The sequence below is a fragment of the Chinchilla lanigera genome, unplaced genomic scaffold (genome assembly GCF_000276665.1).
Source record: "Chinchilla lanigera isolate Chin_1 unplaced genomic scaffold, ChiLan1.0 scaffold00007, whole genome shotgun sequence".
NCBI classification, from domain to species: domain Eukaryota; kingdom Metazoa; phylum Chordata; class Mammalia; order Rodentia; family Chinchillidae; genus Chinchilla; species Chinchilla lanigera.
The window spans coordinates 24,212,522-24,228,488 of NW_004955408.1; the positions used below are offsets into that span (position 1 = coordinate 24,212,522).

Consider the following 15,967-nt stretch of genomic DNA (forward strand, 5'->3'; position numbering starts at 1 on the left):
CGTGAGTTCAGTTCCTGGTACCAGAGAAAAACCAAAAAAAAAAAAAAAAAAAAAAATGACTACCTTTTGACAGACTCTTTAATGTTTTCCAGGCCTTGGTGATGGCAGTTACACTTTGAGTTGTTACAATAGGTACCTTTATAAGTAGGATACCGTTCACCCTTTAGTTGACTGGTGTATTTCATATTAAAAAATGGAAGTTCACTCATTTTGCTGCAGGTAGGATTTATTTTCAAGTTGAAGACATTCCATTATGTGTTACATATATTTTTCTTTATCCATTGAGCTGTTGAGGCTGTTCTCACCTTTTGGCTTTTGTGAAGTGTTATAGTTCACATGAATGTTCACATAGCTTATATCCTGCGCATAGTTCTTTTTGTCGTGTCTTAAAATTTGGAATGTCCTTAGTATCTTGCCTTCTTTTATTTCCAGTGATGACGATGATGATTTTGATGATGAGGAAACTGAAGAGAAAGCTCCAGTGAAGAAAGTGAGTAAATTAAAGGAGTACTATTAAGATTATCAGGGCTAGTGATACACCTGGCAGGCATGAGGTCGTGAGTTTGATTCCCTGTACCCAAAAAAGATTTATCAAAAACAGTTAATAACAAGTAATGGAAGTTTCGCCTTTCACTTGTTCTGTAGCTAATGGAAACTAGCTTGAGGATATCATACTGAGAATTGGTTCTGAGTTAGGACTTTACTGAGAACTTCTAATTTAGAATTATTTTGGGGGTGGGTTTTTGTTTCTTTTCTTACGTTTTGGTAACCAGGAATCAATCTCTGGACGTTACCCTTGCCAGGCAGGTGCTTGTGCCACAAAATTATATCCCTGGCCCTTAATTTATTTTTTTACTATGGCTTGGGGAAACATTTGAACTGAGCATACTTCGTGTGTGTGAGTACACTGATGGTTTTCTAATTGCAGTCGATACGAGATACTCCAGCTAAAAATGCACAAAAATCAAACCAGAATGGAAAAGACTCAAAACCATCAACACCAAGATCTAAAGTAAGTAGCTGCATACATTTAAACTGGGACATTTGAGAACTCTTAAAACACAGATATTTTAAAGGTCTAAAATGTGCTTGTTGATGTGGGTATACAAAAATTCGATACAAGGCTGCTGACATTCCAGTAAGAAGCAAAGTTTTTTCTCATAAAAATAGTTGTTTGCACTAAGCAAACCTGACTGCCTGGAGCGGAGATTCTCCCCACTGGCTATATACTATTGTGGAGCTTAGGGACATGCCAATGCTTACACTGTACGTGTGGAGATTATTGTATCCTCTTGCATGAATGCTGTGCTTAAGCTGCCTTCACACTACAGGACCCTTTATTTTGGAGCTTATTAGAAGCAGTTTCTTAAACGGTTTTATGGACCAAGTAATTGGCGTAAATGGATTTATTTTTAACATCATCTCTGGTCATATACTGTTTTTTTGTTTTGTTTTGTTTTTTTAATTTCTTTGGTCTTTTTGAGACGGTCTCACTGCAGTTCAGGCTGCCCTTGAGCTCACTTTGTAGCCCAGGCTCGTCTCAGACTCAAAATGATCCTCCTACCTCAGCCTTGTGAGTGCAGGCATTGCAGGCATGCGCCACCACGCCCAGCCTAGTATGGGTTTTGTAAAGGAAAATTGTAAGAATAATTCAGAATATCAAGGTAAGATGAGTTTTAAGAGCTATATACTTACAACTTTCTGAAATTCAACTTTTTTTCCCGTAGGGCCAGGAATCCTTTAAAAAACAGGAAAAGACTCCTAAAACACCCAAAGGACCTAGTTCCGTAGAAGACATTAAAGCAAAAATGCAAGCAAGTATAGAAAAGGTAAGTAAAGTTGTCTTCAAGAAATTAGTTAAGTGGATTTGGATAATTGTAATTTATGTTTTTAATATTACTTATCTCTGGTATTTTAATATTACCTACCCCTGGTACTTCTGGTATGTGAACATTTTCACAAATGGCTTATAAAAGTATAAATAGCAAATCTTAACTGCAAAAAAGCATATTTGTACATTATTGGTAAAGCATATTGATACATTTTGATATAAAGTGAGATCAGCGAAAACATTTTCTGGTTGTATTATGCTTCAGAACCAGCAGAGGGCATGAGTCTTACATAAAATTGCAAGCAACTGGAAAACCATAGACAGTCTTTGGTGTTACAGTTAAAAAAAAATACTCATTACTGACTCAACCTTTTCCAGCAAATTAAGTCATTTTATTTGCCTTTTACGTCAAGGCACCTCTAATCGATATACGTGGAATTAAGATATGTCTAGTCTCCTTTTTTTAGTAGTGGAAAACATGTAAGAAGGGAATTAGCAGTCTTGTCTTGCTTCTTAGACTGGGGGCCAGGGCTAACCTCATCAAACTCTGCACTTATGTAGAGAGGAAAAAAATTGACTTAAGTGTCTTAGAATCACATTTGAGAGAATCTGTAGTGCTGTGAATATTTCTAGAAGCTAGTTAATGAGAATAAATGTAGAATGTTGAGGAATAATTGCCAGCTCCTAGCTCATGTTTTTCCTGTGTCTGTTGGCGCTGTATGGCTTGAAGATTTCTGAGCGCATTGGGAAATTAACATTGTAGTAACAGAATGTGTTTCTTTTGCTTTAATCACACTAAGGCTGTAATAGCCTTACAGGTGTCTGATATATTTTTATCCCTTGCATACAGTGCTAAAATGATCCCCTCCGTTTTAATATGGTCCTATTTCCTTGATTTAATTGCAGGCGCATTGAACAGTCCTGGGCACTACTGATAAATTAAGCCCAAAGATGGGGAGAAATGAAAAGGAGAGACAAATAATAGTCCATACTGAGTATCATCAACAATCCAGACTGAAGTCTTCTATTTTAATCTCAATCCCCTTTTCCAGATTTGTCACTCACACCCTCTACCAGGCTGGAAGGCATCTTTTTCCTAAAGCACTTTTTTTTCCTTTAACTGCTGTGATTCAGTGAACCTTACATATTGCTATATACATTGTGCATATGGCTCATCTCTTGTTTTAAAATTACCTTTGTATTTCTTTTAGCTGCTCAATAAATATTTGAATGAATCCAATAATGTATGTGACAATTTTAGAATGAAAAATACTGGAGTGGTTTATTTACTAGGTGATGGGGCAAGTTAAGTATCTTGATGCTGTAGCTCTCGTATAGTTCCTTTGGCATTTGGAAACCTTGATCTTAATGAAATTGTAAAAGAAACGATACAAATAGATTAAAATTTAGTTAGAACAGGACACAAGTAAAATAATAAAAATAGGAGATAATTCTAGAGTTGGTGAATGTAAACTTTATAGTAATGTCTTAATTTTCAGTGTCAAAGTCTATGGCTTTGGTGATGCTATTACAGTATTGCCCCTACTTTCATAGTTTGAAGGACATGTTGGAGGGGAGTCAAGTTGTAGTTATTACTGATTTCTCCATTCACTTTTTTATAACCTCTGAATTGATTCTGAGGTTGGTGTTGTGCTGCGGTTCTTGGTACTACTGTTTTTTTAATTTTGGTCACTTGTGACATGGTTCTGAAAAGCAGGGCATGTCTGTGTATTTGGTTCTGAATTATAGAGGGTTGTGATAAAACTGACATTAGTTCTGTACAGGTAGCCAAGTTGCCATATTTGCAGGGGTGTAGAATCTCAAGTATAGCTTATGTCATAATTTCCCCAGTGGCTACTGGGGTGATCAACCTTAAGCAGACTTTGTGTTGGGGTCCTTGAAAGATCATAGTCCTGATGTGCTTGCTTCCCAAGTATTTCCAGGCCTAAAAATGATACTGCTAAAGAGGCAAGGAAAGAAATGGTACATCAGTGTGCAGATCTTCAAAGACTTGGCTAATGCTATCTCTGCAAACATTTCTATAGTTACCTTCAGTATTTTTTTTTTCCTCAACAGGGCGGTTCTCTTCCCAAAGTGGAAGCCAAGTTCATCAATTATGTGAAGAATTGCTTCCGGATGACTGACCAGGAGGTAACTAAATTTTCTGGGGATGTGACCAAATTCATATTTCTCATGATTTATTGATTTTCCTTTCACTCATTATTGGTTCCTTTTAAACGATTCCTAACCACAGATAACCTTTTAAGAATTTATTTGGCAGAGACTGAGGAGATAACTTTTTCAGTAAACTTTTTTCCCAGCTTCTCTGTAGTTGGTAAATTACCTTTTAGTTACTTAACTGTTTTCCTTTTGATACTGTGTGGGCTTAGTGAAGAGAGTTTTTTAGTTTCTGTTCCATTTAGCCCTGAAGAATTTTTGTGGTGTTTGGGACAGAACCCAGGGTCCACCCAGGCCAGGCAAGCACTCTACTATTAAGCTATACTTTTAGTGTCTTATATGTCCTTTTATTTCTTATTTTCACTTCTCAATGCACAATTATAAAGGAAAATGTAGAAGCAGCTAAATAGGGATGCTAGAATTCATGTACATACAGGACAGATCCCCATCTCCTGTATTTTAGCTTTGTTCAGTGTGTTAGAAAGTTATAGTGGTTTTTGCTTCCATTGTAGTTTCCAGGTCATTCGTGGGAAAATACAATTGGGATATGAAGGTATCAGATTAATTCTTATTTGGACTTTTTTTTTGGTGTATATTTGAATCTTAAAATATGAAGTACAGATTTTGTGAACTTCCTGAGTTTGTTAGACATGAAAGTTCTTTTGAAACTGCATTATACAATTAATCATACAGGGGAGAAGATAAAAAGTTAGACAAAAATCTGCATATACTATTAACAGTCTAGGATATGTAATTTCTTAAACTGCTGCCCAAAAAAGTGAAGATAGAAATTTATGAAGAAAATTGAAGATGTAGTAACAACTGAAGTTACATGGGCTTTCTAAACACTATTCTGTCAGTCTGCAGCTTAAATGACTGAATGTACACCTATTTTATTCTAGAACAGAACTGAGGGGGGTTTGGGGCAGTAGTAAGAATTGAACCCAGGGTCTTTGCCCTTAGCTTCACTGTCCAGTACTTTTTTTTTTTTTTTTTTAAGGTATGGTTTCACTACAGGTTGGGCTAAAAAACCTGTGGGCCTTCTGCTGTAGCCTCCCAGAGTGCTGCGTTTGCAGGCAGTGATGCCATACCTCACTATGAAAGAAAGTATATTTTCAGGTGCCAGAGTAAAACTTGCAGTAGTGAAATGGTAGACATTAATAGCTTGATCTTACTATCACAGGTTGGGTATCCCAGGGCATGGGGGTAGAATATTTGCATGATTTCCGTTTGAGTATCTCTAATCCCAAGACTCAGCATCTGAAATTTACTTGAACCTCATGTTGATGCTCAAAGTTTTTGATTCTTGGATTTTCAGATTAGGGACACTGAGCCAGTATAGCTATAAAGCTTAATCATTTTTACAGTATAATTTATAACATATGTAACTGTGTACAGTTTCCCTTTGTGCAATATTTTTCTCATGAGAAAAACTGCTTATGAGGCTTTGGCTAGTAGAATCATGAGATTTAAGACAATATTTTTATAAAAGGTCACAAATTACTGGGAAAAAGTACTGCCTGTGGACTTAGTGCATTTATGTAAAGGTGTGAACAGTGAGGAGAAAGCAAACTGATTTTACCATTTTGTAATTGACTCTGGCATAGCTGATGTCTGGGCTGAGATTGGGGCAACACTGGACAAATAGGTCTCCTTTTGATTTTCTTACTCCCTAAGCTGTTCAGTTGTCCCACTGTAATTTTGAAATCTCTTGGTCTATCTTACTGAAATATTTATGTTTGAATATGAATTACCTTGGTATTAGTTCTTAATTAACTACCATGAACTTTTTGTGGTAGAATATAAAATGGAAAACAGTTAGAAGGGATAGGGTTTGATTTACTGATACCTATGAGGTATTGCCTATTAACCAAGGTTTTTTTTTTTCCTCTTCTAGGCTATTCAAGATCTCTGGCAGTGGAGGAAGTCTCTTTAAGAAAACAGTTTAAACAGTTTGTTAAAACTTTCAGTCTTATTTCATTTCTGTAACAGTTGCTATCTGGCTATCCTTTTTATAATGCAAAGTGAGAACTTTCCCTACCGTGTTTGATAAATGTTGTCCAGGTCCCATTGCCAAGAATGTGTTGTCTGAAATGCCTGTTTAGTTTTTAAAGATGGAACTCCACCCTTTACTTGGTTTTAAGTATGTATGGAATGTTATGATAAGACATAGTAGTAGTGGTGGTCAGACATGGAGATGGTAGGGAGACAAAAATATACATGTGAAATAAACTCAGTATTTTAATAAAGTAACACTGTTTCTATTTACTTATTTAACGTTTATACTGTGTTAAAGAAATTAATATACTTTAAAATGTTAAATAGTGAAAAATGTCCTTTGCCTAGCCTTCTAAGCATTTCATGGTGTCAGGAATGGAACCTGGGGCTTCATGCATGCTAGGCAAGTGTTCTACCACTGAGCTGTATTCCCAGTCCTGGTTAACGCAGTTTTCATCTGAGGATTTAGTGTGCATGCATGCCCACTTCCTGGTAGTAAACAAAATTTATGCAGTATATTCGAAGATACTCTCTCAGACTTCCCATCTTCCTGACATTGCCATCCAAAGGAAATGTGGCATGTTGAAGTGGCCTGAAACAGCCTTTCCATAGAACAAGAACTGAAAATGATTTGCCCAAGAATAGTAAATTTTCCATGTATAGGAGTAAGACTGGTTGACTACATGAGGATATTCAGAGGCTGATACTTGAAACATGCTTACCTGTTAAACTTTAGCTTAATGTATTATGAATCAAGTTAAACATACTGTAGTGTTAGCTCTTTTATTGCTGTGGTGTATCCTAGTATATACATGGGAGAAGTGTTTTTTTTGAATTTTTATGCCTAGCTTCTCAGCTGGATTTTTTTTTTTTTTCCTGGTTGAAGTACATACCTTATTTACTCTCTGCCTACTCCATTGATGTTTTAGTGTGTTCTCTTGCATGTGCTTTTCTGAAAATTTAGTTCATGTGTTTTTGTACGGGCTTCTCGGCTGACTACTTCAGTTTTGGGGCATTTTCTTAGGGAGAATGGAGAGTTCAGTGTTCTATTTCCATTCTTAGGCTTTCTTTTCGATTCTTTTGGCTGTTTTTCCCCATTCCTTTCTGTTTAAACTTTTAAGAAAGGCAGTTTTCAAATTTTTGTGCTTTATTTTTAACTTTTCAAAGGGGTTGGTTCATCGGTCGTATCAAAAACGGGAGGGAAATTAATTGTGATTTGAAATGGTCAGTTGTGACTTGTCACCTTCTGTTAACTTGTTTCTCTTTTCCTAAAGTTTATTTAGGATTGTGGCATTGGTTGTCTGGGCTTGTATTTAGAATTGTTTTGATGAGGGTCTACATATGTTAACCCTTTTATCTCTGGGGTAGTACAAAAGTTGGGTACAGTACTGTTTGTATTCCTGGTTTTCCATGTATCAGGTCATTAGATTGTAGTTTCCTTATTTCCTCCCCAGGACTTAAGTTGCTTCTCTTTTATAGCTTTAGTGTAGACACCTTGTAGACTTGAGGTGGTTTGATTTTTTTTGTTTCGGTCTTTTCTGAGACAGGGCTTTGCGCTGCAGTTCAAGCTGGCCTTCAACACACTTTATAGGACAGGAAGCTTCAAACTCATGGCATCCAGTGGCCTCAGCCTCCCAAGTGCTGGGATTATAGGCATGTGCTACCACGCCCAGCGGTAAATGTTTATTGTACTCTGTTGCTGGAACACACTTCATTTTTAAAAAACGTTTATGTAATTTAGCTTTCAAAGATTTTTTGAGATAGTCCACCATGTTGCTCAGTCTGGCCTCAGATGTAATGAAAGCCTGAAGCCATCCTTATGCCTCAGCCTTCTGGGTAGTTGGGCTTCAGTCACACTGTTGTGCTGGACTAGATCATTCACTTTTTTTTTTTTTTTTGCAGTACTGGGGATTGAACTCACAACCTTGTGCTTGCCAAGCAAGCGCTTATGCCACTGAGCTATATATCCTCAGCCCCAGATCATTTACTTTTTAAACTGGGGACTTAAGACCTACCCCTAGCCCTTCCTCTTACCTGCCAGATTGCTTATTTGATTTTTAAAGTTGGTGGTATTCAGATAGTTTTGAGAGATGCTACCAAGAACTGTTTTTTTTAGCATCACTTTATATCTTAGGGAGTATGATAATTAATTAGGCTTAACATTTTCAAGAAATGTAGGTCAGAAACTTGTAATGTTTGCATTCTTTGCATCTAAAATTAGACTTATTTTTGTTTAGTTAACTTACATAGTAGGAAACCTAAAAGGGCTTTCTCTAGTACAACAGAAAGCAGTTGGATTGACTGATTGTCCTGTTCTTGATGCTTTTTTAAATAAAGCTGATGATGTCCATTCCTCAAAGTTTCAGATAAGGTTGTGGAAGGACAGATTGAAGGTTTCAAGTCATCTAAAAAAATGACAGTTTTCTTACTGGATGGTACCTAGGTCAAATCCAGGGCCTCCATACATGCTAACCAAGCTGTTGTATCTGCTTCTTGGGAGTGTTCCTTAACGGGTCAGTCTTTTGAGGGGCTTTATAAACATTTCTTAATGTTTCTTTACCAATTTCAGCAGTTGATGTCTTGGCAGCCTCTGGAAGAAACCAGTATATTCCAAATGAATTTTTAAAAGATACATACAAAGGCAACTATCAATTTTGGTGCTAACATGTTCTTTTTGATAGAATCCTCTTTTAGGCTTCCTTGTACTGTCGTAGACCTTGGTCTTATACCTGGCTTGCTTTCTAACAAGACAAGATGTTCCAGGTTAAAGTTGCTCATTTTCTTAGGCTTTTTGAGTATTTCTCCAAGGAGCCGTGGCTTTAAAAAGAATTGTATTTATAGACCACATTTGGGAGCATTGCATACCTACTGTGTTTTAGGTTAGCAGGCTCATCTTATCCTGGAAAGGCAAGGGAGAAGATTCTTTAAGAACATAAAAGGCATCGGTGCATTGGTTGGCTGAGGTTGGAAACTTTTTTCATAGTCAAATCCTTTGAATATAAGGGTAAATTCAGCGTCAGAAGTCTCAGTTCAGTATTAGTTAAGAAACAAGCTAAATTAGCTGATATATCAGGATACTTTGAGCTGAGTCATGGAAATGACCAGTATAGTAACATGAGGTTTATACAGGTACTGTAGTACTTGTAGAAGGTACTACCTGGTTCTGACTTTGCTGAGTCAGGGAGCAATGAAATTAGTAAAGAACTGCCTAGAAGGAAGTCTCAGACTTTAACCTTCAGCCCCATATTTCTAAAATATAGACCTTAGCTTCAGTAAGATGTATTTGTAACTTCTCCATAGACAGTTTAAAAACTAAAGCCTCACACTCCAATATGTGGCCCAATTAAGCTAGTCTTTTATTTTGGTATTAGGGACCGAGCCCAGTGAGCATTGAGCTACTACCCTCTTTGTTTTCATTTTTGAGACAAGGTCTTGCTATTTTCCAGGTTGGCCTTGAACTTGATCCTCTTACCTCAGCCTTTTAATTTGCCAAGATTACAGGTGTGTGCTACCAAATCCAGCCATCATGCTTTGATGCCGAAGTTTCCAAGAGCTGTCTCTGGGAAAGCCTCATCTGTGCGAAGGGCCTACTTAACAAAGTAGTCCTGTTGAGACAATGCTGCTTGAAGCTGTTTTCCTAGGTTCTTGGGCTGGGTGTTCTCCACCTTTGTCTCCACAGTACTTGTTCCACAGACTCACTGAATCAAGTCAGAATCTGAGACTGGGTAGAGGGGGAAAGCACGATTGCACTGCTGGTTATTTTTTTTAACTACATTTGAAGAAGGGATAGGGAGACATACTTGTTCACTCTCCTCAGAAAATTGCCAGTTTATTACCTTAGAGCTGGGAGTTGAATGCATGTGTGTCCAAATAAGCTTCTTCTTCTTGCCTAGACTGGACTGATGAACCTCAGCGGCCTCCTTACTGTCACTTGAACATTTTCAGCTAGAGGAACTTGATTCATATTTTTAAAGCCTTTGATAAATTGTCGAATGTTGCTGTATGTCCTTCCTATTAAAGTAGTAAGGATTATCTGCTGGTAAACGTAACAATGGATGAATCTCAGAATCATGCTGAAGCAGGAGCGGAGGAGCACCTCTTGTATGGTTCTACATGAAATTGGGAGGATCTGCTAAGAACCAGCTGTTCGGGGTGGAAAGGTTACCTGAAGAGGTCATGTTTACACATAGATACATTTGTCAAATTTCTGTACTGTACATTTAAAAATTAAAGCTATACATGAAAGACCTGAAAAATGTTTACTTCTTTATGAGGGCCTGCCTACAAGACAGTCAAGTGCATTGTCAGTATCATCTTAACCTCACTATCTCACTCACCTAACTTTCTATAGATGCCCTCTTTGCCTGGAATACCCTGGCTTGTCCTATCTTAGCGTAAATGTTAAGATCTTCAGTACATGTCTTCTGCTATATTCTACCGTCTTACCCCTCTGATTGCTTTCTGAGCACAGGTAACAAGCTAGCTTTTTTCTTGTCTGTATTGCCCAGCTTACCTAAGAGAAACACAGTGCTTGCTTAGTGTAGGGACCTTGTGTGTTCAACCAGGGTCTCAAAACAGGATCTCAGTTAGTGGTGATTGATAATAAGTTTGATTAGCATACCAAATCCCAATAGAATTGAGACTCATGGGTTTAAGGGAAAAGGTTATGTTGGAAATGTGGAACTGGGTTTTGAGGGTGTGATTGGTGGGGAAAAGGAAAAATGTGGCAAAGTGGTTAAATTTGGAGTAAAAAATTCCAGTTCAGTGCTTCAGCTTGCCACCTTCATGAAATGAAGATTGTGTAAACCTAAAACCTGGGATAATTGCTGGTCTAAAACGTTTAGAACCTGCAGTATGTGCCAGACAATGGTCTCATTGGTACTCTGCACCTCTTTGGTATTAGTGTCCTTAGCCACATTCTGTAGATGAGGAAGCAGCCTTAGATTTGTTTGCTGGAACGTATAAGCAAATGTTGGAGGCAACATTCAAATCCAGGACGTGCAGTTCTTAACTCTAAACAGTGCACTTGACTTTGGTCAGTCTTGTACGATAGATGAAATTGACTAATACATTGTATTTGAGTACTAATAAAAGATGGCAAAGCATTTTTGGACAGTTACATACCAACTCTACTCAATAGAAGTACAAGTTAAAGTAGCCAGGAGATACTTGAAACACTTCAGGTGTAAACCAAAACCATTGCTGTGCCAACATGGGTTTAGGGGTAGGCTCATTTTCTCCAGAAATTGGGAAGTTACTAGTTGAAAGATTAGTTCTGGCGTTCAGAATGTCGACATAAATTCAGTTAATCAGCTTCTTGCAAGAATTTTCTCTTCACCTAGCAACTTAAAATAGTGCGTGTCCATGACCAGGAGCTAGCACCCCTCAGCAGCAAAATGGGAGTATCAACCAGTGACACGCAGAGGCTTCTGATAGTCCTGATTCCTGACTTTTTGAGCTTGTTCTATTTCTTTCACACTTTTCACCTTTTCCTGTTAGCATCAGGCCAAAGCAGGGTTTATTGATAGGGGCTGTAGCCTGAGAAAGCTGTGTGATAAGAATATCTACATTTTGGGGTTAGTGGTCCTGGAGTGGTCGCTGACCAGAGTCCTGGCTACTCAGGCATAGAGCATGCCTGGTCTGGGGTTGCAGTGATGCCTCGAAGCCGCTAGGTGGTGGCCGTGTGCTTCCAAAGCTGGCTTGCCTATCCGAGAGCCCAGCTGGGATCCCGAGAACCTACCCAGGAGCTCCGGGGAGGGGGTGGGGAGGACACCGGAGCCCTCCCCACCTCAGCAGTCGAGAGGGGAAGAGAGCAAAAGGACTCACTTAGCCCGGTCCACCCGCTGCCGGGAGGGTGGCTGGGAAACGCCCCGATCTTGCGTGGACTCAGGGCGCGTAAAAGCGACCCCACCCTCCAGTGGAGCTACTAGGGGCTGGGACTGGCCCGCCCTCCCGGCTCCTCAAACGCCGGTGGGTGTGTGAATGGCGTAGGTGGGTGAGTGAAGGCGCTCCCTCCGCACCTAACTGCGTTCCTAGAGACCACCGCCTGCCCAATTCAGACGTTTGCGCTGTGGAGCGGGTCACTGCGCAGCGGGTCACTGCGCCCGGGTGCAGAACTTCGACGGTTTCCAGTGCTCACAAGCTCCAGCCTCGAGGGTTCTGACTTCGGAGCTGCTGGTCCAGTCGTCTGGAGTCTCAGAGCCTCTGCTCCAACCCGGAGCAGCCCGGAGGTGGAGGCGGCGGCGGCAGTCGAAAGGCCGCGGCAGGCAGGGGAGCTGGCTGGGCCGCCTTTGATGTGGGCGCGGCGCACCCAGGCGAGCTGAGCGCCCGTCCGGCCGCGCCCCGAGGGGGGAGCCCCCGGGCCCCGCATCCTCATTGTGCCGGCTCGGGCCCGGACCCGCCCCCCGGCCCCCCGCCCCCTCGCCGCCCGCGCGTAGAAAACGCCCCGGCCGCAGCCAGTGGTGGGAGGCGGCGATGCGCACGGCCGGAGAGAGGCGGAGGAGGAGACATGAGCCGGCGGGCGCCCAGACGGAGCGGCCCTGACGCGTTCGCGCTGCATCCGCGCGCCCCAGCCCCGGAGCGCTGACCCCTGGCCCCGCGCATCTCCGCGTCCCTGCCGAAGAGCGCTCCCCGGCTGCCATCCCCGCCACTCATGCTGCCTCCGGAGTAAGCCGGGCAGCCAGAGCCCCGCGGACGTCCAGACTGACGGACGGCCAGCAGTGATCCTGCTTCCCTGCACTAGCCGGGCGCCTCCAGCTCAGCGGCGGCCGCCCCGCAGCCCCGGCGCCAGCCCGGAGGGCGCAGCGCTCGGGAGGAGCCGCGCGGGGCGCTGATGCCGCAGGGCGCGCCGCGGAGCGCCCCGGAGCAGGAGAGTCTGCAGCAGCAGCCGGCGAGGAGGGAGCAGCAGCAGCAGCAGCAGCGGCGGCGGCGGCGGCGGCGGCGGCGGAGGCGCCCGGTCCCGGCCGCGCGGAGCGGACATGTGCAGGCTGGGCTAGGAGCCGCCGCCTCCCCCCCGCCCAGCGATGTATTCAGCGCCCTCCGCCTGCTCTTGCCTGTAAGCGCCCGCGTGCGAGGCTGCCCACTCTGCCGCCGTCTGTCCGTGTGCCTGTGGCTCTGTCTGTGCGCCCGTCTTGTCTGACTTTCCGCCTGCGTGTCTGTCCGCGCGCCCTTCTCCCTCAAGTCCCACTGACCGCCTCTCCATTTCTCTCCCGCAGGTGTTTACACTTCCTGCTGCTCTGCTTCCAGGTACAGGTACGTGGGTTCCTGGCTCTGCCCCCCCCCTCCCTCGCGGTGCACGCAGACCCCCCTCTCCCGGGCCGCACCCACCCCTCGCTGCGCCCCACCCCTGCTGGGCTCAGAGCCCAGTGCACCTGTTCCCAGGGCGGCTTCGCGTGCGCCCGGCGCGGGCAGGGGCCCCGCCAAGGGCAGCGTGCTCTGCTGAGGGGCTTCTGCCGGCTTAGGCTGCCGCGGTTCTTGACGGCTTGGGCTGGGAGGGGGGTCCAGCAATTAGCCTGGCTTTAGAACCCTGCCTGCAGCTGGCAAGGAGTTGGAACCTAGAGATTCTGTCTGTCTGCAAACTGTCCCCTAACCTCGCCGCCCGCTCTTCCAAACAAAAAGGCTCCTTGCAGGAGTGTATTTCGAGTCCAGAGAGGAGCTTCAGTTGTAAATTAGTCTGTGGTTTCAAAGGCGGCGGGGAGAGAGAGAGGGAGAGCGAGAGAGCGAGCGAGAGCGAGCGCTCGCCCGAGGGGCGATTGCCCGAGGCCGTTCCCGGAGCGGCTTCGCTCCGCACGCCCTCACCCAAGGTGGTGCAGCCCTGGGCTGGTTCCCCGCCTGCTCCTGCTCTCCGTTCGCTCTTGCACTCCGTGAATCAGAAGAGGGCTTGGCGCTCAGCCTGGAAAGCACTTGCTAAAATCTGATCTGTTACTTCAGCAGCTTTCAGACTCGGGAAGGTCTTGGCACGCAGACAGTTGGAACGCTCTGGCTTCCAAAGCCGTGGAAATGAAGGGAAAGGGGAGGGGGGTTGGAGAAGAGGGGAAGAAGGAGCCGACTTCAGCCCCGATTAGAACCAGACCAGAGCAGCCTCAGCGTGGTGGGGAGAAAGGGGGTGGGCAAAGGGAATAGGAAGCCCAGCTGCCCAAGCCCCCCACCCACCTAGAGCTGCAAGGGAGGGGACCAAGGAGGAGCTGGATACAGGCCAAAAGAGGATTATCTGCCCCTTCCCCCTCGTTAAAGGCAGGTGTCCTTGCAGGGTTAGGTGAGAAGCTTAGGCCTTAGCCTTTGGGATTCTGGAGAGGTCCAGAGAGAGCCTTGCACATGGGAGCATGGTGGTTTTCCCAGTGTTCTGTTTGTGTGTTGAATGCTTGAGACCCAGAAGCCTCTTGCAGTGTTTGTTGGTAGTGTTACCATCCTGATAGGGACCAGCCAATTGGAGTTGGGGGCTAGGGGCTGGAAGGATGGATGGATGGATGGATGGACGGACGGATGGACTGATGCCTTCTTTCCTCCTGTTGGCTAGGATGAGGTCCCCAGTGACTTCTTGAATCAATACAACTGGAGTCAGTAACTTAAGACTGGCTGTTCGCCAAAGCAGATGTGACCCTGTGTGGTGATGGGGGTGGGGGACAGGGTGGGGAACCGTTGGTGTCAGAGAGAGAGGCCAGTTCCAGTCGTGGTCTTCCTGGTGTGCAGCTGAGTCCTCAAGCACAGGGCATGCCCTGAGGTCGCTCCAGAGGGTCTGATTGTCTGGTTTTGGGGAAAACTTTCCTGGAGTATGGAGCCTGGGGCAGAGCTGATGACACGGCATAGGGGGAGGTCTTTGAGCCTTGCTGCCCAAGCCTCTGGATGCCTGCTGCTCTTGAATCTTGTTGAAGTGGGGCCCAGGAGGGCTACTGGGTGGTCTTTGTGTTCTCCGAGGAGAATGTGAGGGAGGGAGTCTGGACTCTGCGGCTTCCCACCTCCACCTCCTGGCCAGAGCTACAGCCAGCATCTTAGGAAAAAGCTGGGTGGTCAGCTAGGGTCAGGTCAAGAGCCAGCCTTCAGGCAGGTGAGAGAGCCTCCGTTCTTCTCGTGTGCCTTCCCTTCCTTTGTCTTCTCTAACCTTTTCACATCTGAACTACCACAGGGCTGATGTTTTTAACTCCTGGTCCATGCATCCCTGGGATATCTAGGAATGGGATTTGGGGGAGGGTGTTCCTGAAACATGGCAGAATAAATAGCATGCAAATGCATTTTGGAGAGGGCTTTCAGCAACCCATAAGTTTTCAAAAGCACCCTGGATCCCTGAAAGGTAAAGAAACATTACCTTGATGGTGGAGTTTCAGGCAAGGACGGTATGCTTATGTCCCCATTTATACTTCAGGGACAAAGGTGGGATGGCCCTTAGGGGCAGAGATGAGAATGCAGGTTGCCAGGAATCTGGAATCTGATCCCTGCAGAGGTGGCGCTGGTCAGATACACGGAAAGTGGCCACATTCTGGGCAGGGTGCCCTTAGGTGACATTAGCTGGGGCATTTTGGTGTGGGCAGGGGCCAGGGAGACCTCATGGTGCTGTGGAGAGAGCTCAGAGCAAGGCAGTCATGTGGTCTAGTCCTGGGTATCAGCTCCATCCTGTCAGTGTCACCCTGAGAGTCTCAGTTTCATCACTTGCAAAGGTGGTGGCCCCAGGGTTGCAGTGGTACACGACAGAGATGGAAGAAGTTTTACAATTTCTCATCCCCCCCGGGAAGGCATGTTGCTCACCTAGGAGATGGGTGTACCTGTGCCCTTCCCTCCTTGATTTCACAGTTTTGGAGACCAGTCCAGTCTTAGCCGTGGAGTTTTTGGGTTCTGCTCCTCCTATCTCTCAGCTACCAGGCTCAGAATAGGTCCCTGCCCCCAAGCCACGTTTCCATGAGCACATTCAACGCCAGACACGGTCCTCCACCCACCCCTAGTGTGGTGAGCCCGCCCTCGGCCACCCTG

The 15,967-nt window shown here is 44.4% G+C and overlaps 2 protein-coding genes across 2 annotated transcripts in view; both read left to right on the forward strand.

The window, feature by feature from the left end:
• Npm1 (nucleophosmin (nucleolar phosphoprotein B23, numatrin)) overlaps positions 1-6,262 on the forward strand; it is a gene marked incomplete in the record, with an annotated part of 67,714 nt that extends 61,452 nt beyond the window's left edge. The window contains 5 exon segments of the mRNA XM_013509269.1: positions 433-490; positions 929-1,012; positions 1,728-1,829; positions 3,908-3,982; positions 5,907-6,262. Of these exon segments, the coding sequence (XP_013364723.1) occupies positions 433-490; positions 929-1,012; positions 1,728-1,829; positions 3,908-3,982; positions 5,907-5,945 (358 nt within the window).
• A 6,675-nt stretch (positions 6,263-12,937) lies between these two features.
• The window catches only part of Fgf18 (fibroblast growth factor 18), a 34,599-nt gene continuing 31,569 nt past the window's right edge, over positions 12,938-15,967 (forward strand). The window contains exons 1-2 of the mRNA XM_005376329.2: positions 12,938-13,061; positions 13,222-13,258. Of these exons, the coding sequence (XP_005376386.1) occupies positions 13,030-13,061; positions 13,222-13,258 (69 nt within the window). The 5' untranslated portion in view covers positions 12,938-13,029. The remainder of the gene's footprint in view (positions 13,062-13,221; positions 13,259-15,967) is intronic.